Consider the following 20922-nt stretch of genomic DNA (forward strand, 5'->3'; position numbering starts at 1 on the left):
TTGTTCTTGGTAATTTCTGAAACCCAGAGGAAAGTGTTTTGCTATTTATTTAAAAGCTGCAATTGGGTAGTTCTGATCTGCTTTCATGGGTACTTTCTATAAAATATGAAAAAACTTTAAGGTGGCACTTGGAAGAAACCTTTTTGGCTACAGTATTTTTATTTATACACAAAGAATAACTATAATATTTTCTGAGTTGAATTATATGATTTGGAAAATATGTTAAAGAGGTTACTAAAGTCAAAATGGCTGCTATATCTAAAAAAAATGGTACAGGCAGACTCTAATAGGTTAGATTCACTGGTAGATTTATGTGGACTTTATAATAAATTTTCTTAATTAGTTTGACCTTGCTAATGAAGCATATTATAAGAATATTTTATAATTGCTATATTCAGTTATTCCTGACCCACTACGGTCTGGCTTCTGCCTCTGGATTCACCCAGTGGGGAGGATTTTCTCCAGGCTGTTGTCTCTTGGCTCTCTCCAAATCCAGTGGCATTTTCCATTTCTCTTCCATGCCGTGCCTGCTTATTTTCTGGTTCTTCTTCTATCTCAAGGACCACTTTCTCAGTCTTCTTTACTCCATCTTAGTCTCGTCTGCACTCTCTACTTTAAATATAAAGATGCTTAGCCTCCTTACCTCACCCTCCCACTTATTCAGTAAGTTTGACTGCAGGCACTGTGCTAGGCTCTGGGGACACATTGCCACATAGACAGGCGCTGCTCTGTCCAGCTTACTCCCGCATGGACTGGGAGGCAAGAGAGACCAAGAGAAAGGGATAGTATTAGTAGCGAAGCTTGGAAGGGAGAGCAGGGTGAAAGTGAGGCTGAGGAGGTGAGCAGGAACCTGGCACCACCTTCCCTTCCCTGTGCCCACTCCCCTCTGCCCCCCCCTTGGGGATCTCATTTTCTGCCATAGCTTCACTGATCACCTGAGACATAGCTTTGAGTTCTACATGTGAATATCCCAATTTTGCCACTACTAAATACATCCAAACCAGAGTTATTCTCTTCCTTCCAAATCTGCCTTTCCTCCAGCGCTCTCTATCTCAGTCAGGTTCATAAACACCTATCGTCTTCCATGCCAGAAGACCCAGCAACCCTAATACCTTCTCTCTGTGCCCATCACATCCATTCATTAACTCCTGGTAGTTTGAACCCCATATACATATTGTTTCCATCACATTCTTATTCTCATGGCAGGCATACCTTCCCTATCTCCCTTTTTATATTGCTGAAATGATTTTCTAGGGGTGTGTGAGGAAAGACAGCAGAAATTTTTTTTTTTGGCGGGGGGAGGGAATATGCTAGGGCAGGAGGAATAGAGATGTCTCCTTGACCACATTTTTATTTCCAAGGTAATCATTCCATATCTGTTGTTCTTCACTAAAAATCCCTTGATGGGCTGCACTGCCAATTGAATAAGTTCCTTTAGAATGGCATTTAAGGTCCTGCGCATTCTAACCTTCCATTCCCCAAGCACTTTATCATTTGCCCTTCCTGTCATCATTACCCTCTTGGCCAATATTGTGTCCTCTCGGGACACTAAACTAACACCTATCTCTCCTCAAATTACAACATGTACTTCCTCCAGACCTCTATGACTTTTCCCCCTTTTAGCCCAAGATGCAACTTCTATCTTCTGCTCCTTGACTGCCCATACTGCCATATTTCAAAGCCAGCTCAAGCATATTCTCTATCGAGAATTTGTAGAGCCCTAAAGTCAGGCTCAATGATTTCTTCTCCCTACTGCTCTAGAACTTGTTACAGTATATCCCATAAAACAGTCTATGAGCTGCACAATGGCTCCTTCACTGAGATTATGCTCCTTGGGCTCAGGGACTGTGTCTGATTCATCTTCATCTCCCTCCCTCCCAGTACCTAGCAGGCCGTTATCCACATAGCAGGGACTCAGCAAGTTTTGTTTAATGGACTTGAGTGGATCTCTTCATTCTCTAAACTCATCAACATGCTGCTGCATTGTCACTGTATCTAAAATTACTGCTGATTCTATATTATCTATGCCAAGGACTAGGGCAGTGATGCACAGATAATCCCCAAATCACTTACATTGGCCTTTGAAGTGTGTCATAGATTTCTTTTTCCAGCAGACTGATTTACCAGCTAAATCATATTTTCTTTCACCAATATTAAAATTAGTTTTCATTCCCTCAGTATATAGTAACTGCAGCGATGAAGATAGCTAGGTTTTGTGCTGAGGTAGCTGTGTAGGCCTGAGTTTAAATATTGGTTCTGTTCCTTTCTAGCTGTAAGACCTTCAGTTTATTGCTTCATCTCTCTGAATACGATCTCCTTAGTCCAAAAAGGATAACAATACCTATATTATAAGGCTCCTATAAGGAATAACTAATAAATGCCTAACACACAGTGGGCAAAGAGTTGATGATATTGTATTTTTGATTAACTTAGTATCTACATCTTCTACTGGATTACTAGCTCCTTGGTAGTCCAATTTTCTTTTACTTCCTCAGTAGCCACATAACTTGGAGTCTGACGGGGGCAGAGCAAGACTTCAGTCAGTTGTTTTTGAAAGACCCAGTGAGGGGAAAGGACAAGATGAGGGTCCCTGTAGGGGTCAAGGGCAGGGATGCTGAGTACTAAGCTTCCGTGCCTCCATGACCACCCCCACCACAGGCTTAACAGAGGAGAACTAGGAGTTTAGGTCTGAGGAGATGGTCTTTGTTACCGAGACAGGTAGGAAAGAGCTGTGTACATGCCTCAGGTCTGCTCTGGCTTTCTGTGGCAAATAGCTTTGGGTCCCCAAGGCAGTTGTCATGCCATTCCAGTAACAACACCTTAGACTAGATGTTTAAGTGTGAGCAGCAGTTTCTGGAGTGGAAGATTCAGACCCTGACTTGTCCTTCTTTTGTGTCCAGTATACCAGAGGTGCTGTTGTATGGATGAAAACAGTCAATCAAAACAGAACTGCTCCCATAGAAGCCCGCAGCTGCAGCATGGGCAGTGGGGAACATCTCCAAGGAGAGCCGTCCTCCCCTCCAAGAGTGCTCCACAGCACTGGCTCCAGCAGAGAGGGATTTTGTTGTTCATGCCCTCTTTGTGAACCTGTCTGTGATCGATTAAGACTCAGCTCTGCTTAGGAGGGTGCAGAAGGCATCTAGGGAGGAGATGACAAAGGCCTTCAGTTAATTCTGCCAAATAATCTTCTGGGGACCCTCCAATTACGGAGTGCTAGCCATTAAATTGCTAATTAAGTGCCCAGTTAACCTTATTAATAATACTAAATGCACAGGGGCCTCCCTGATTCTGCTGGAATGTATGTTCAAGGGGCTATAAAAAGGCAGCCGTATTGAGTTCTCATGAGCGTTTGCACAGGAGAAAGCATTCAGACAACAGCTAAGCATTCCTTTTGACATTTGTATTAAATTGCTCATTAGGTTTATTGTGGAAATTAAATTACTTCAAAGCACTGTCCATTAATTCCTGATTAGGCCTGAATGGCTCTGCTAATGCAAGTATGGGCGGTGGTGGAGTGGGTTGGTTATCTGTTGGCAAGCTGCTGGGTGGTCTGGACTGCTCAGAAGCCTGGAAAGGGAACAGATGCTCCAACCAGAGGGGCTCCATCTCAGAGAAGCCAGTGACCATGCAGAGGAACCCGCAGGACTGATGTGATGGGTCTCTGGAACAAGACCCAGCAAGACATACTCTTATTTGGCTAATAAGTTTTCAGAGTCTAGAATGGGCATGTTAATTTGATGATGATACAAAAATCCCTGTCCCATAAATATTCATTTGGGAAAAATAGGAAGTATTGCATAATGGTTAAGAGTAGGGGTTCTGGTGCCAGGCTGCCTGAATTGGAATCTTGGCCAACTATCCAATTTTGAAGATACTCCGACTATACTAAAGATTTTCTGAAGAGAATATTTCAAGAACAAATAGAAAGTTAACAGACTATTCTTTAATTCATTCTATCTAATAACCCGTGTCTAAGTACTTCTCTGGTTCATAAACACCCCATGCTGATGCTTTCTCTTTGAAGTTTGTAGAAATGATTCTTTACATTTTATTGACTGAACGCTGATGCAGGAGGAAGTTGGAGGTTTAATATTTTTGCCTATTTATCTTCTATCCAGTTGAGAGGAGGTAAGCACTGAATTCTCCAAGTATGACAAGTAGGGGCCTGTCGGTTCCCTGGCCATGCTGAGTGAGATGCTTGGGCACCCAGGCTCTCCACAAATGAAGTTCATGGTTATGTTTTCTTATGAATGCTTCTATTTTCAGTTGCATTTCTACGGTCACTGAGTAGTTAACTGCATCCCAAGCTCTGTATTAGGAAGTTAAGTCTTCAGAGATGAAAGAAACAGTTCCTGCCCTCAAGGGGACACTCAGAGCCTGAAGATAGTGAGGGTGGCAGGTGAAGAGGGAAAAACAGAGACAACAAAGGCCATAGATGTGTAAAGAAACAATCTCAAGACAGGGTGATAAATGTTGTGGCAACAGTGGGCACCGTGTTTTAGCTCAGAGGAGAGGCACTGACTGAATCCAGAATGGTTTGAGACAGAAGTTTCCTTGATGAAGTTTTGTAAAATGAAACTCAGGGAAAGGACATTCCAGACAGATGAGACAACACAGAGAAAGGCTAAAGGTGAGAAAAGATTTGTAAGCAGTTTGTATTTCTGTAGAGTGCAAAGGAGGGGGATGGGAAGGATGGGAAGATGAGGCTGGAAAGGAAGGCAGGGCTTTTATCATGGCATATAGATACCACGGTCAGCAGAGTAGCTTAGATTCATCCTGCAGGAAATGAAGAGGCAGGCAGATATGATGAGAGTCCAAGATGGAAGAGATATCTTGGAACAGCTCCGAAGTTTAGTGGACGACATGGACAACATTACTGCCTTACACTTATCACCCACGAAGAGTGTCATGTCATTAAATTACATCAAACTGCAAAAGTGGATATATATCATGTAAGACAAATATGAATTAAAATTCATATTTCAACCCAGCATGTTCCCTAGTTGGTGCTTACATGAACATCTTAGATGTATAGAATACCTGTGTAGTGGCTCTCTGTTAAAGAAGGTTTAAAGACCTACTAATATTTAAAAAGAAAACCTAAATGTAAGTGACTTTTAAGATAGAGAAGCTGGAGGAGCTCCTGGGTAGCTCAGTCAGTTAAGCATCCAACTCTTAGTTTTGGCCCAGGCCACGATCTCGCTGTTCATGAGTTCGTGCCTTGCTTCAGGCTTTGTGTTGACAGCTCGGAGCCTGGAGCCTACTTCAGCTCCCGTGTATCCCTCTCTCTGTGCCCCTTCCCTGCTCATACTCTGTCTCTTTTTTTCTCGCTCAAAAATAAATAAACATTAAGGGGAAAAAAATTAAAAAAAAAAAAGAAGCTAGAATAGAAAACTTTTCTAGAGATGAATTTGCCCTAACATTTTGGGACCCATTGCAGTTTTTGATTAAAATGAAAGCAGTTTTGGTTGAAAATGAATGCCTGGTCACAAGAAGTTGGAACTATTAGTTCGAAGGGTTTAGGTCCTGTTGGCTCCCAGATTCTGAGTCATGACTTGGGCTGTGGTTGTGTGGGGTGGGTTCACTTACCTGGAGTTGAGACTTGGCCGCCAGCTCCTGATAATGTGGGGACTGGGAGTCAGCGAGCTCTGCCGTGAACCTCTGGTTTGCTAGAGTGATGCTCAATTCCACCTTCTGCTCCAGTGGGCCTTTGTATACCTTAGTGGATTCTATTTTTCTTTCCTGAGTTAGAAAATAAAAGGTCTTCTATTAATATAAACTATAAGTATATGGTAATACCATATCATATATATTGATATTGTCTCAAAAAGTGGATAATGAAGGCTCAAGTGCTTTAAAATTTTTTTTAGCGTTTATTTACTTTTGAGAGACAGAGAAAGACATAGCATGAGCCGGGGTGGGGCAGAGAGAGCATTAGACCATTCGTACCTAAACTTCATATTAAAGAGTCCCAAGCAGGTTCCAGGTTCTGAGCTGTCACAACAGAGCCCAATGCGGGGCTTGAACTCATGAACCATGAGATCATGACCTGAGCTGAAGTAAGACACTTAACTGACTGAGTCACCCAGGTGCCCCTCAAGTACTTTTAGAATTAAAATCTTATTAACTAGAAGTGTTCTCTGAATTTCATTGAGAGACAAAGTACCAAAGCTCCAATGAGTTAACTATTTAGAATCCTTGAGGACACTGTAATGTTAGAACTCTGTGCTCTTCATGAAAACATTTGCACACATGCACACACACACATAATTCATATATACTGTTGGAGCATCACTGAGATTGTGCCACACTCTTGTGTAACTATGAATGCTCTTTGATGAAGACTGGATTATACAATATAACCTATGTGATGCTGAGATATTATTTAATACAATCTTCTTTAGAGAAGAGTCTAGACTGGTTTGATGAGACCATTTGTGCCCAAACTTCATATTAAAGCTAGTTAGTGAGCACTGTCAGGTCAAGAGAGGATTTGAAATATCTCTCAGAAGGAATGGCATATTTGGGCCACCTTTGGTAGCATGTGGCTAAAAATAGAAATACTCTTCTGAGGACCTGGATTTGGCCAAGGGGTCATCCTTTTTTGCCCTCTGGACTGGGAACAAGCAGGAGTCTCTCACTGTTCTGAATTCACATGAGTTCCCAGGACAAAGAGCAAGCCTGGAGCTGAGTTTCAAACTTGGGGTGTGACAGATTTTCAGTATTGGGTACCTAGATGATTGTGAAATCTGAAAGGTTTTTAAAAGAGTAAAAAACATGTCTGTGGAAAATTGAATGTCTTTGGTAATGCACTTAGTCTTTTATTAGTGACATCAGCTATGGAAGCTGAAAGAGGAGACCAACCAATGGAAAATACCATGAGGGACAAAACTCATGTGGGTGGTAGCCAATGTAGTTTCTCCTCATTTCATATCACAAGCCCCTCTCTTCCATGGCAGTGGACAGGCACACAACCTCTAACTTTAATAGGCACATGGAGGACGCCAGACTACTGACGTTTGTTTAACGAAAAGATTTCGTTGATTCATTCATCAAAATAACACATAAGCATCTGTATGGGTGTAGGACAGTGTTAGGACCTGTGGAAAGTTAAAAGAAAAATATGGCCTATAGCATTATCCTCTACAAGTTTACCATTTCACTAGGCATATTTAAGTTCACATGAGATATTTAAATAAATTCTTTAGATGTATTAGTGAGAAGTCTTCTAATTTATCCTCAGCCACTGGATTAATTTTCCATGCCTCTCAGCCAGCACCCTCAGTAATACTTTATTACCTATGAGATGAAAATTCAAACTCTTTTTCCTGACATTCAAGGCTTTCCACAATCTGATAACAATCTGCTTGAACAATTTTATTTATTTTATATATATTTTTTCATTAAAATTTATTTTTTTAACTCAACTACTGAGTGGGCCCAAATACAATGTCTTAAATTTTTTTAGTTTTTATTTTAATTCCAGTTAGTTAACATAGAGTGTTATGATAGTTTCGGGTGTACAGTATAGTGATTCATACATCACCCCGTGCTCATCACAACAATTGCACTTGTTAATCCCCATCACCTATTTAACCTATTCCCCCACCCACCTCCCTCTGGTAACCATCGGTTTGTTCTTTATAATTAAGAGTCTTTTTCTTGATTTGCCTCTCTCTGTCTCTCTTTTTTTCCCTTTGTTTGTTTTGTTTCTTAAATTCCACAGTGTGAAATCATATGGTATTTGTCTTTCTCTGTCTGGCTTATTTCACTTAGCATTATATTCTCTAGCTCTATCCATGTTGTTGCAAATGGCAGGATTCATTCTTGTTTATGACTGAGTAATATGCCATTGAACCACATCGTTATCCATTCATCAACTGATGGACACTTGAGCTGCTTCCATATCTTGGCTACTGTAAATAATGCTGCTATAAATATAGGGGTACATGTATCCCTTTGAATTAGTGTTTTTGTATTCTTTGGGTAAATACCCAATAGTGTGATTACTGGATTGTATGGTAGTTCTATTTTTCACTTCTTGAGGAAACTCTGTACTGTTCTCCAAAGTGGCTGCACCAGTCTATATTCCCACCAATAGTGCACGAGTGTTCATTTTTCTCCACATCCTCACCAATACTGTTGATTCTTGTGTTATTGATTTTAGTCATTCTGACAGGTGTGAGGTGATATCTCATTGTTGTTTGGATTTGCATTTCCCTGACAGTAAGTGATGATGAACATCTTTTCACATGTCTGTTGGCCATCTGTATGTCTTCTATGGAGAAACGTCTGTTCATGTCTTCTCATTTTTAATTGGATTATTTGTTCTTTGGGTGTCAAGTTTTGTAAGTTTTTTACATATTTTGGATACTAACCCTTTATCGGTTATGTCATTTGCAAATATCTTCTCCCATTCTGTAGGTTACCTTTTAGCTTTGTTGATTGTTTTCTTTTCTGTGCAGAAGCTTTTTATTTTGATGTAGTCCCAGTAGTTTATTTCTGCTTTTGTTTTCCTGGTGCCAGGAGACATATCTAGAAAAAGGTTGCTATGCAGAATATCAAGGAGGTTACTAGCTGTGTTCTTTTCTAGGATTTTTATGGTTTCAGGTTTCACATTTAGGTCTTTAATCCATTTTGAATTTATTTTTGTGTATAGTGTAAGAAAGTGGTCCAGTTTCTTTTTTTGCATATTGCTATCCAGTTTTCCCAACACCATTTGTTAAAGAGACTGTCCTTTTCCTACTGGATATTCTTTCCTGCTTTGTCAGAATTAATTGACCATATAGTTGTGCGTTTATTTCTGGGTTTTATATTGATCCATGTGTTTATTTTTGTGCCAGTACCATACTGTTTTGATTACCACAGTTTTCTAATATAACTTGAAGTCCAGTATCGTGATGCCTCCAGCTTTGCTTTTCTTTTCCAAGATTGTTTTGGCTATTTGGGGTTTTTTGTGGTTCCATATAAATTTTAGGATTGTTTGTTCTAGCTCTGTGAAAAATGCTTGTGGTATTTTGATATGGATTGCATTAAATGTGTAAATTGCTTTGGGTAGCATCAACATTTTAACAATATTTGTTCTTCCAATCCATGAACATGGAATGTCTTTCCATGTCTTTGTGTCTTCTTCAATGTCTTTCATCAGCATTCTTTAATTTTCAGAGTACAGATCTTTCACCTCTTTGGTTAGCTTTATCCCTAGATATCTTATTACTTTTGGTGCAGTCATAAATGGAATTGTTGCTGCTTAAACAATTTTAGTCTGTGTCATTTCTCCTTGCCCTGACTACCAGATAGCTTGCTAACTGTTGATGAGATACCACATTACTTGTGCTAGTCTCCTGACCAGAGAGACCTTCCTCACTGTTCCCCATGCTCACTTCCAGTACTAAAACATAAGGACACACACACACACACACACACACACACACACACACCACATACACACATTTTTTTACTTCTTACTAATACCCTATGGTTCATTTAACATAATATTTCCTCTGATTATTTAGGGTAGAAACCTTTGCCTCTTTCTAATCTCTTGGAGCAGTGAATAATATCTGAATTTCTCATTTAGTACCTATGTCATACCCACCTAGTCTTTTTATATGCTAATCTTGTCACCCCACATATAATCTCCTCAAATCCAGTATGATTCTCATAGTTTGTTAACTCTCCCAAAGTAAAAAAAATAATGTGGTCATTTATGCACAAAACTCTCTGTGAATATACATGATTAGCAGTCACATCCTTTGCAACCTGTCCTGGCTTATCATTTTGCTCCATTCTATATATCTGCCATCTTCAAGTACACACTATTTTGTTGTACTTATTTGCATTATATATTTCTTGAAGGCAGGAACCATGTCTTATTCATCTTAGAATCTTTGGTACATACCCCAATGCCTGGCACATCAGAGGATTTTAGTAAAATGTTTGCTGAGCCAAAGAATGAGTGATAGATGTGGGTGGTAAAAAAGGTAAGAGGAGGATTTGATGAATATAAAATGAAATGTTCAGGGGATATTTACTGCAGAAAGGGGGACATATATTAGATTTTGAAGAATATGAGACATAAGTAATATGAGAAAAGAGACAGTGAACTAGAGTTGTCTTTGAAATTTTATAGTGAATGTATTTAATCTCAATAATTTTTTTCAACAGCACTTTTCACTGTTCATGGAATAGTATTTTGGAGAAAAATGGAACAATTTAATTCTTTGTTTAGAGCAATAGTTCCAGCAAATCTGCAGCCATCTGGCCTACAGGCCAGCAGGGTTCTCATCCCTGAATTTTCATGTAGAGCTGGTGAGACTGAACTTCTTGCCCTCATTGTCTGGGCTTTGACCTTGCAGAGAGGTTCACAGGGAGGTAAGGGCCAGCAAAGTTTCTCAGACCACAGGGAAGTATGTGTCACCCCTGGACTGCCCCCTGCTGAACTTGCTGCCCACAGTGTGCTGCCATGATGCTGACACTCCTGGGGAAAGAAGGCAGTGTTTCCTGGCTTCAACATCAAGTGTCTGGCTCAAAGATTTTGAAGTGATTAAAATGTCCCCCTTTTCTGGGACACCTGGGTGGCTCATTTGGTTGAGCATCAGACTCTGGCTCAGGTAATGATCCCATGGTTTGTGGGTTCGAGCCCCATGTCAGGCTCTGTGCTGACAGCTCTGAGCCTGGTGCCTGCTTTGGATCTATGTCTCTCCCTCTCTCTGCCCCTCCTCCACTGGTGCTCTGTCTCTGTCTCAAAAATAAATAAAACACTAATTTTTTTTTTTAAATGTCCCCCTTTTCTGACAACCAACAATTAATTCTGTAACATATCCTCTCCTCCTGCATTCCTTTCACACAAAGAGAACAGTGGCCAGTACTTCTCTTTGCCTGTGAATACCATTTACTTTTCCCCATTTAACATGCAGGATTTCAACCATTTTGATATTTATCTGACCCATTTATGCTGGCCATGCCTGGAAGCAAAACTTCTACCCTTAGCGTCAGCATGAGATTACACTTTGGTGAAGGAGCTTGACTGATTGGATGATTGATTGACTGATAGGTTTATCCATTCATTTATTCTAATGCTTGGGGAGTACTTGCTATATATGCAGTTCTGTTAGGTACTGGGGAGAAAGGGCCCCTACCCTCCTGGAGTTTATAACTAAGTTGCTTTTTATAATCCCTCTCAACTTATTCTAGGTTTCAATCTGGTTTTTCCCCTCAGTCCCTAGAAGAAGTGAGAATACTGAATAAAACAAAGTCACTGACTCTTACTTGGCGTGATAAAAATGCAGCACTCATAATATGGAATGGACAGTTCGTCCATTCTCTTTTCTTGTTTTACCAATAAAACAAAAACAGGCATGTGAAGAGCTAGATTGACTCTCAGAACTTCTTACTGTTGTAGGCATGATGGTGTCATTGAGGAATGTGTCACCAAGAGTGAGAGGGAAGGGTCCAAGCGAGACACTGGAGACATCTGTGGAAATTAAAAAAAATTACGGGCACAGAATGAGATTGGAGAAGTTTACATAAGAACAAAGTCAAAATTTCATATACTCTTTCTGTAATTCTGGAATTTACAGATATGAGCTGCATTCTTAACTCATTTAAGATTACATAAATATGTTCTTGAGAAAAAAACAACTCATACTTTTGGTCCCAGTTGAATTCTCCATTCTCATCTAGGACCCAAGTTTGGTGCTATTCTAGATACGTTTCAGTTAAATGGTTTGCCAATGAGATCTGGTTAATTTTTCTTTTTGTGACTATATAAAGGATGCTTATCTTGAATTTATTTGTTTGAAAATATTGGCGATGATTGTCTCCAAGTTGTAAGATAATGGGTGATTTCACTTTACCTTTATTCTTTTCTAAATTTTCCAAGATTTATACAATGAACCTAAATTATTTTATACATTTAGAAATATCAGCTATTTTTAAGAAAGTATATTATAAATTTTGTCAACTTAAATTAAGGATTGCTTTTTAACTAATATACTTCCGTGATAATTTTTTCCCTTCCCTCTCTTTCATGATAATCAGGAACAGGTGAATGAGGAGGTCTAAGCTTACCTGGAGAAAACACAGGGGTTTCACCAGGTGCTCCTAATGTCTTCTCTGTAGAGATTTCATCTTTTCTATTAGCACAATAGGAAAGAGAAAAGAGATGGTGAAAAGGAGCTTGATGACAATAGGGGAAATTTATTTACTTTTCCTATACTCAATAGACTTAAAATTAGAGGAAAACCCTTTAAAACTGGGTTTGCCTATTTTTTCAATATAGAAGTAATCTTCAAATATATTTCCATTGAAGACAAACTCAAACAACCCCTGAAAATGGTTATGTTTGGCTCCAGGGCTTTCCCATAAGCATTTTTCATGTGGTTCTGGGGAGCACTTTCATTGTGGGCAAAACTGGTCTTTGGGCTTGATGTTTTATAATCTCATTGTGCTTATACTGTGTCCTTAACATCAAAGATAATTGCATGACATGATCTATGTATGACTGAATATTCTTGCTAAAATCTCAGATCCTCAAACCTGCAAATCCAGGGAATGCTTAAGTTTATCTACTAGAGTAAGTCTTGTGGTTATAGCAATAGGAAAGAGAGAGATTTCTGGATAGTGCAGATATATTAAATCCTATTCTGGACACAACCATTGCCTGCAAGAGTTATGGGTAGCTTTGCAGGCTATGCGGTGGCCATCTGGAAAATATCTAAGGGCAAGTCCAAGGGCATGGTTATAAAGCTGTCTGCATATGATGTTGGCTCATTCTAGCAAACTCTATGTAGAAAGGAATAGCAGTAGTGATATCTTTTTAAGCTCACTGAAAGATTTGTTACTATTAGCTATTAGGTTTTAATAGCTCGTGTCTATGTTAGTACAATGTAGTCATAGTTGACCAATATATCTGATTCAATTTTCTGTGGCTCATGTTGATGGGAAGACCAAAGGGAATGATAGGTGCTATGCTGTTATAGAGACATCTAGATTGGCTGTAGATAATGAGACCATCTACATATTTCTAATATACTCAATTCTGCCAAAGTGCTAATAGGGATGGTATACAAAGTACCATCTGTTGGCCTGGCGTGGCTCTGACCAGTCAGAATAGATGTAAACATGGAGGACCATATTGGTGCACACAGGCTAAATATACATTTAGACTGTTTAGGAATTAGGTATTCTTGTTCTTTTCTGCTGGTATTGTGCTATGTGCTTCAGAAGTAGTTTGTATGGATATCATATTTATAAAGATTTCATATCAAACATTAGAGCATTTGTGATTTAGACAATTTTCCTTTTTTTCCACTTTATAGGTCTTGTTTATAGAAAGATCTTTCCTACTATTATAACTTTGGTATCCTTGTTTTAACTTGCTGTTAAAAAGAAAATAACCAAGAATAGTTATTAAAGTGCTGCCTATTGCATTAGTTACAAGTCAACAGCCCACTTTGTGCAGGACCCTGTGGCAGATGTTATTTCCTTATCCTCTGCCACTGGGTATGATTCTGCCACAACAATGGCAATCTAGACCATCACTCAAAAGCTATAATTTGGGAAGCTGGGACATTGGATTCTTCCATTGGCTTTTATTTTAAAGTAATTTGAAACTGGCAGATTTATGGGCTACTCAGATGAGAAAATTTTCTGTTTTGTCTTCCTGGAAAGGTTGAAAATAAGAAACAGCTTGCTTGCCTCCTCTCTTAACAACTTGGTAATCGTAGCTAATGTACAATGTTTGTCTCTTGCTCCTTAGCAATTCTCTCTAGCAATGTTGGTAGATGCAGGAGTGGATGGGATGATTCCATTTCTTTCTCTTTCTGTCTTGGGTAGTTGTTTCCTATAATTTTTTTTTAATTTTTTTAACGTTTATTTATTTTTGAGACAGAGAGAGACAGAGCATGAATAGGGGAGGGTCAGAGAGAGAGGGAAACACAGAATCTGAAACAGGCTCCAGGCTCTGAGCTGTCAGCACAGAGCCTGACGCGGGGCTCGAACTCATGGACTGTGAGATCATGACCTGAGCTGAAGTCAGACGCTTAACCGACTGAGCCACCCAGGCGCCCCTTAATGTTTTTCTATCAAGTCTTGGTACATTCTGTTGTATTTTTTCTTATGGGTGGATGACCTCTGCTTTACTTTCTTTTTCTTTTTTTGAAAATTGGAGGAGTAAGTATCATACCATATTTATTTATTTAAAAAAATTTTAATGTTTATTTATTTTGAGGGAGAGAGTGGGGAGAGGGGAAGAGAGAGGAGAGAGAGAATCCCAAGCAGGCTCCGTGCTGTCAGTACAGGGCCCAATGCAGGGCTCGATCCCATAAATTGTGAGATTATGATCTGAGCTGAAACCAAGCGTCAGATGCTCAACTAACTGAGCCACCCAGGTGCTCCAGTATCATCCTATATTTAAATAAGAAGAGTGAATATCTCTGTGTCTTGTGAACAAAGTTAATACTCTAGTACTAAGATTTTCTTCAATCACATTATTCCTTCTGGTATCAACTTTTTAAAATTTCTAAAGAATGGCTCAGTAGACATATCAATTAACAGAACACATGAGGACTTTGCTCAGGTCTGTGGTGGTGGGTGGAGAGACATAAAACAGTCCCTGCCCTTGAGGAGTTCAAACTCGTACAGGAAAATAGAGTAAAGCAAGGAAGTGTTAAATAAAAATTTAGGTGCCAAGGGGTGCCTGGGTGCTCAGTTGGTTAAGCGTCTGACTTCGGCTCAGGTCATGATCTCATGGTTCCACGGGTTTGAGTCCTGCATCGGGCTCTGTCCTGACAGTTAAGAGCCTGGAGTCTGCTTCAGATTCTGCATCTCCCTCTCTCTCTGCCCCTCCCCTGCTTGTACTCTGTATCTTTCTCTCTCAAAAATAAATAAACATTAAACAAATGTAAGTGCCAAAAACAGTGCAAAATTCAAGCAGGGAGATATTGCTGCAGGCTCAAATAGGCTGTTAAGACATCATGGGGTCCATGGAGGAATCCACTAAGAGCTTGAAAGGAGAGTAGGATTTGGATAGGTAATGTGGAAAAGGCAGGATCTTCCGGGCAAGAGGGAAAGCCTAGGGGCCAGAATCCAGCATGAGTAGGGTATGGTCTGTATGCAGTGAGGAAGGGCATGGTAGCAGCAGTGGGATCATGGGTAACGGAGGCAAAGTTGGAAAGGTCAGGGGTTGAAATGTCTCAATTGATTAGTTTGGACTCTGTTTCCGTGAAGGTCCTGGCAGGAAACAGATGGCTCACTCATTGTGGGGTAATTTGAACAAAATTTAAAAAAGGATTACTTGCAGGCTGCCTAGGTGGCTCTCAGTTGGTTAAGCGTCTGACTCTGGCTCAGGTCATGATCTCGTTACTCCAGGGTTTGAGCCCCGTGTCGGGCTCTATGCTGACAGCTCAGAGCCTGGAGCCTGCTTCGGATTCTGTGTCTCCCTCTCTCTCTGCCCCTCCCCCGCTCATGCTCTGTCTGTCTCTCAAAAATAAGCATTAAAGAAATTAAAAAAAAAAAAGGATTACTTGCTAAGTTGTGGGAAGAGCATAAGAGTAATCATAAGGCCAAGTGCCATACCAGGGCTGGTAACAGTGGGATGCTCAAAACACCCCTAGCCCAGGAGGGGTGAGAAGATGGAGTGGTTACCACAACAGAGACAGAGAAGGCTCTGTGGAAAGGCTGCCTGACAGGAGCTGAGATGAAGTTGAAGGAGGCTAATAGCCCTTGAAAACTTTGCAGGTTGGTGGTTGAGGGGAGGTGATAAATTCACTCACCTCATTCTGTCCTCACCCTCTGATCTCCTGCTCCCTACCGACTATTCCCACCGAGGAGTCAAGGCAAGTGATGTCAGTGATTCCAGCCTCTCCACTCAGCTTTCTGTACACAGAGCATGAGGGGGATCGGTGGGCAGAGGATATTCAGAAGGGTAAGAGGAAGATGTGGGAATCTTTTGAAAGTCATTGAACAGGCCTCAGTGTAAGAAAAGGAATTTTTCAGACTTATTAATCCAGCAGCTGTTATGCAAGTTAAAGAGGGGAAGAGGTTAGAGGCAGGGAAATCCATTAGGGAGATCAGATTTGACATTTTTCACAGTGTAAATTAGTAAGGTCCTGGAAGAGGTTGTTGGCAAAGGGAATAGAAATGAGGGAACAAATGTGAAAAGCATTATAAAGAATTGTCAGTAATTTATACAGCAAAATTTGTGTCTCTCTTAGTATTATCTTCAGATTTAGATTTCTAAATGTTATAAAATGTATGTGATTTGTGTTTACAGTTTGTCTCTTTTCTTTAATCATTTTACTAATGTACTTTTCCTTGCTTTTAAAAAATTTTGATTTTCTTATTTGATATTCAGTTCTTGTTGAGAGTATAGCTTAGTGAGTGCTTCAGTAATTTAGTTTGAGAAATACTAACGCTTTACAGAATACCAAATAAGACTTCAAAATTCAGGTTGTTCTCTGATTGTGTTAGTATTTCCCTGTAACTAATAGTTTATCATAAATTTAAAAATCAAACTATTTTTTTAAATGTTTATTTATTTATTTTTGAGAGAGAGAGAGAGAGAGAGAGAGAGAGAGAGAGAGAGAGAAGGAGCACAAGTAGGGGAGGGGCAGAGAGAGAGACACAGACACAGAATCCGAAGCAGGCTCCAGGCTCCGATCTGTCAGCACAGAGCCCCACGTGGGGCTCGAACTCACGAACTGTGAGATCATGACCTGGGCCGAAGCTGGACGCTTAACTGACTGAGCCACCCAGGCACCCCAGAATCAAACTATTTTAATTGCTCTATATCCCCTAAGTGAAAACACACTTTAGATACTTAGCACATAGTAGTGAATCTGTTTTATCTGCAAACATAGTGCCAACACCTGTCTCAATCTTTAGGGCCTATCCATTTCCCCTTTAGATACTCATTTACCTTTAGCGCAATATATGCATAATTTTCTGTCAAAATAACCTACACAGACCTCAGTGGCTGACATAATATCATAGCTCAGTCTCCATTATATGATCTTTCAAAAGTCAAGAGCATGCAGCATTCTATTTTGGGTACTTACCTCTCAGGGAAGTGTCTCTGTTTTATTCTCTGCAGAAAGATAAAAAGTAATTTTACCAGGAGAAAAATGTCAACTGAAGAGCTAAAGTCTATTTTCATTCCCTTTTCCCTTTAACTTCACTTCAACCAGGCTGTATAATGTTATTTTGCAAGAATAAAATTCTTGTTGGCCTTATCAGGTATCTCTAAGCATTTCTTCAACTAATCGTTATGCAGGAAGCCAATTCAAAAGGGGCGGGGGCTGGAGGACTGGGAGCTATCCAGGCCGTGTTCCAAATGTACAGCGTTTAGGCTCACCTGCTGAAGAAGATCCAGGTGCTCCTGGGAGTTGCTGAAATTTTTTCCAATGTCAAAGAGGCAGAAGGTCTCCTGCTGGCAGATGCTGACCCAGTTCTGGTATTCCCCTGGGTCAGGGATGCGGTCCAGAAAGATCCGATATGCTTCCCACACTGCTTCCTGACACACTGCAATGCAGTACCATTCATTAGGAGTAGAAAATGGCCACATCCTAAGATGATCCTTGTTTCCCAGCCCAAGCATAGTCTTAGAACATGGAATATTCTTTCATGGCTTACGTGGATATGCTAATTTATAGGCCATAGAAATCAAGTCATTTAACAAATATTTATTGAGCCCCTATATATGTTATGGAGAAAAATAAAAGAAGGAAGATAGGGAATAGAGTACGTATGTAGGTTGTAGTTTAAAATAGGACAGCTGAGGAAAGCCTCACTATAAAGGTGACTTCTGAGCAGTTTGGAGAAGGCCTCAAGGCTAGAGAATGCTCTGAGCATTGAAAGAACAGCAAAGAGGGCAGTGTGGCCAGAGCAAGGATAAGAGTAAAGGAAGGTGAAGACAGAAAGATGTGGTGAAGGGAGCAGGGATGGCATAGGGCTTTGTGGACCAGTAACTTCCAAACTGGGGCAAAGGTACCTGGCTATATTAAAGACTTCCCAAGGGGTAAACAGACACACAAACAATTTAAAGAGAATCAATTTCTAGGTCTCATTTTTTCCTATCATGCTCTCCTAAAGCCGGTCTGCCTAAGGATACACCTTTCCTTTTCCCTTTGGTCAGCATCCTCCCCCATTCATCCATCCCTAACTTACTGTGGCACAGTGCCTCTCGGTCATCACACAAAGGGACGACATGAAATAATAGTGTTGAGGTTAAGAAAGCAAGTGAACTGAGCTGAACATGTTTTTTGCAACAGGGTGGTTTCTGATTCTTTGCTTTCAACACATTACAAGTCCTAATGGAGTTGACAGCTGACAAGCCATTAAAAATGACAGATCATGATGTGATTGTTAGCATATAATGCTAAAGGAACTTAAAGAATAAAGATATTACTATAAAAACTCCATCTATTTCTATCTACTTATTTTACGTAACAAGTTTTCTCTGCATTTAAGTGAAACTAAGGAAAAGAATAGAGATAAAATTGATCCTAAATCCCGTCTCATTTTAGCAACACATAATATGAATAATAAGTAATGGTACACAAACTAATAGAGGAACAACACCAAAGTAACTCCATCTAAACAGAGGCTGAAGCTAATGAAGCTTTAGCTATAGGCCCTTCATTTAAACTGGCCTCTTCCCCAAGTCTTTGTATTTATAAACATTCCCCTAATTTTGTATTTATAAACATTAGTACTCACAAAAACCTATATCTGATCTTATATCTGCCAATATAAATTTACTTAAAATTTTTTGTTAAATTTGTATCTATTTGGGGGCACCTGGGTGGCTCAGTCAGTTAAGTGTCCAACTCTTGGTTTTGGCTCAGGTCATGATTCCGTGGTTTGTGAGATCAAGCCCTGCATCAGGCTCTGTGCTGATGGCATGGAGCCTGCTTGGGATTCTCTCTCTCCCTCTCTCTTTTCCCCTTCCCTGATCATGGTCTCTCTCTCTCTCTCTCTTTCTCTTTCTCTCAAATAAATAAATTTTAAAAAAGGCCTTAAAAGTTTGTATCTATTTGTTTTAATCAATTATATATTAAGAGTAATTATAAATGTAATTGAATCCAAAAGAAATTTCTTTGGAAACATAAAGCCTACAGTAATAGGAAAAAATAAAATCTGTAATTTAAATTTATATACATATTTTTGTTACTGAGAAGTATGTTAGAGTAGCCAATGACAGACTTTCAAGCATAAAATAAATTACATTAAGATAAGACTGAAGTGGGGAGTGGAGTAGAAATGTAGGTGTGTGGGGAAAAAGGATCCACGTTGCATTTCCTACTGTTAAGAAGAGTACATGAAGGCATGTACTTGTTGAGTCTTTGATGGTAACAATTGAGTGGCTATGGTAGATTCTACTGGATGCATAAAAATTCTCTAGTTTTTGTTTTATATTCAGTATCAATACTTACAACTCATCAAAAGTTACATATTATCCAATTATTTAAACTTACAATGAAAAGCTTTGGATGTTAACTGAAACCCATGTAAAGAGGTGCATCATTTAAAAATTATTTTACAGGATTAAGTGAAGGAAAAATAGTTAGATGACATCTTTCATAAGCAATTATAACATGTTGATTTTACTTCAGTAGGAATGGGAAACAATTGGAAGCTTTAAGGCAGAAGCTGACATCATCTGACTTTCTAAAGGAACTGCCTGCCTGCTGAGAGAAGGGACTGGGGGGAAGGAACACAGTGAGAGAAAACCAGTTTGGAAACTCTTACTCCTATGTTTTATTTCCCTTCACTCCCCATTTTTATATGTCTGGAGTTTTCTTAACTTTCTGTTTTAACAGGCAAAGAGAATTCCTCACCAAAAGAAGCTCAGATCATCTACCAGCAGCAACCTCACCAGAACCCACAAAGCCAGGAGTGGGTGCTGTCCCCACCAACCCAAATGTGTCATTGAGTTTTCCACATCTGGGGAAGTGACAGGGGTCAGCACACCTGGAGAGCAAGCCAATAGCCTCACCAGGAGAACACACGTTTGTGAATGTTATCTCTCTCTCCTGTCAGGCAAGGATTGGAGGGTTGTAATGCCTCTCCCAATACCAGCCATCATGCAGTCTTTTGATCTTCACCTCTACTCAAGAGTCTACATATCACGCAAAAAGGAAACAACACTTGAATATTTTGAGACTTGCCCAAACCTTAAGAGTTGTGTGTCCAGTCCAGGCAAACCAGTTGTCCTTGCTACCCTTCTCATCTGTTTACTCCACACTCTCTTTTGGAGGTGTTACACTGACCTTCCATCTCTACCCAATGCACCTGCTAATTTAGTTCAAAACACATTTAATTGCCAGAGATAGAGGATTTCCATGTATATAAAATCAACTAGCGCAGCCTTCGGGTCTTAGTGTTGGTGACTTTCACTGATAATATCTGTGTGTGGAACATCTGGAAGAACATAATATGATAATCCTTCTATTTACTAGTCTGACATGTCTGCGGGCATGTTGCTTTTGGTCTCAGATTAAGTCTTCCTTTTATTTCAGTCCAGTTTAAGGTTTGTTTTTGGTGCCTGTATCTTCCTAGCTCTGCTCCTTTCTCTGCTGCCCTTTCTCCTACTTCAGGGACACACAAGACCCCCATCCCCATTAAAATCCACTTTTCACAAAGGCTCTGAGAGAACTTTCCACTTGAAGCACAAATACCTGAAGCTGTTTAAGGAATTATTTCCCGGAGAGGAGAGATCACAGTCAACACCACAAAAATATAAAAAGCTATAAGAGAATATTATAAAAAAAATTATATGCCAACAAATTGGGCAATCTGGAAGAAATGGACAAATTCCTAGAAACATATGAACTACTAAAACTGAAACAGGAAGAAATAGAAAACTTGAAAAGACCAATAACCAGCAAAGAAATGGAGTCAGTAATAAAAAATCTCCCA

General features: G+C 39.8%; 1 protein-coding gene across 2 annotated transcripts in view; it reads right to left on the reverse strand.

Annotated features, from left to right (window-relative positions):
• Positions 1-20922, reverse strand: part of IMPG1 (interphotoreceptor matrix proteoglycan 1) — a 132502-nt gene that overhangs the window by 80755 nt on the left and 30825 nt on the right. For both annotated transcript variants that reach the window (XM_047860032.1, XM_047860031.1), the window contains 5 exons: positions 17357-17523; positions 17061-17089; positions 12073-12137; positions 11397-11476; positions 5590-5742 (listed from right to left, as the gene is read on the reverse strand). In XM_047860032.1, coding sequence (XP_047715988.1) covers positions 5590-5742; positions 11397-11476; positions 12073-12137; positions 17061-17089; positions 17357-17523 — 494 coding nt within the window. The remainder of the gene's footprint in view (positions 1-5589; positions 5743-11396; positions 11477-12072; positions 12138-17060; positions 17090-17356; positions 17524-20922) is intronic.

Source organism: Prionailurus viverrinus, chromosome B2 (genome assembly GCF_022837055.1).
Source record: "Prionailurus viverrinus isolate Anna chromosome B2, UM_Priviv_1.0, whole genome shotgun sequence".
In the NCBI taxonomy this organism is placed as follows: domain Eukaryota; kingdom Metazoa; phylum Chordata; class Mammalia; order Carnivora; family Felidae; genus Prionailurus; species Prionailurus viverrinus.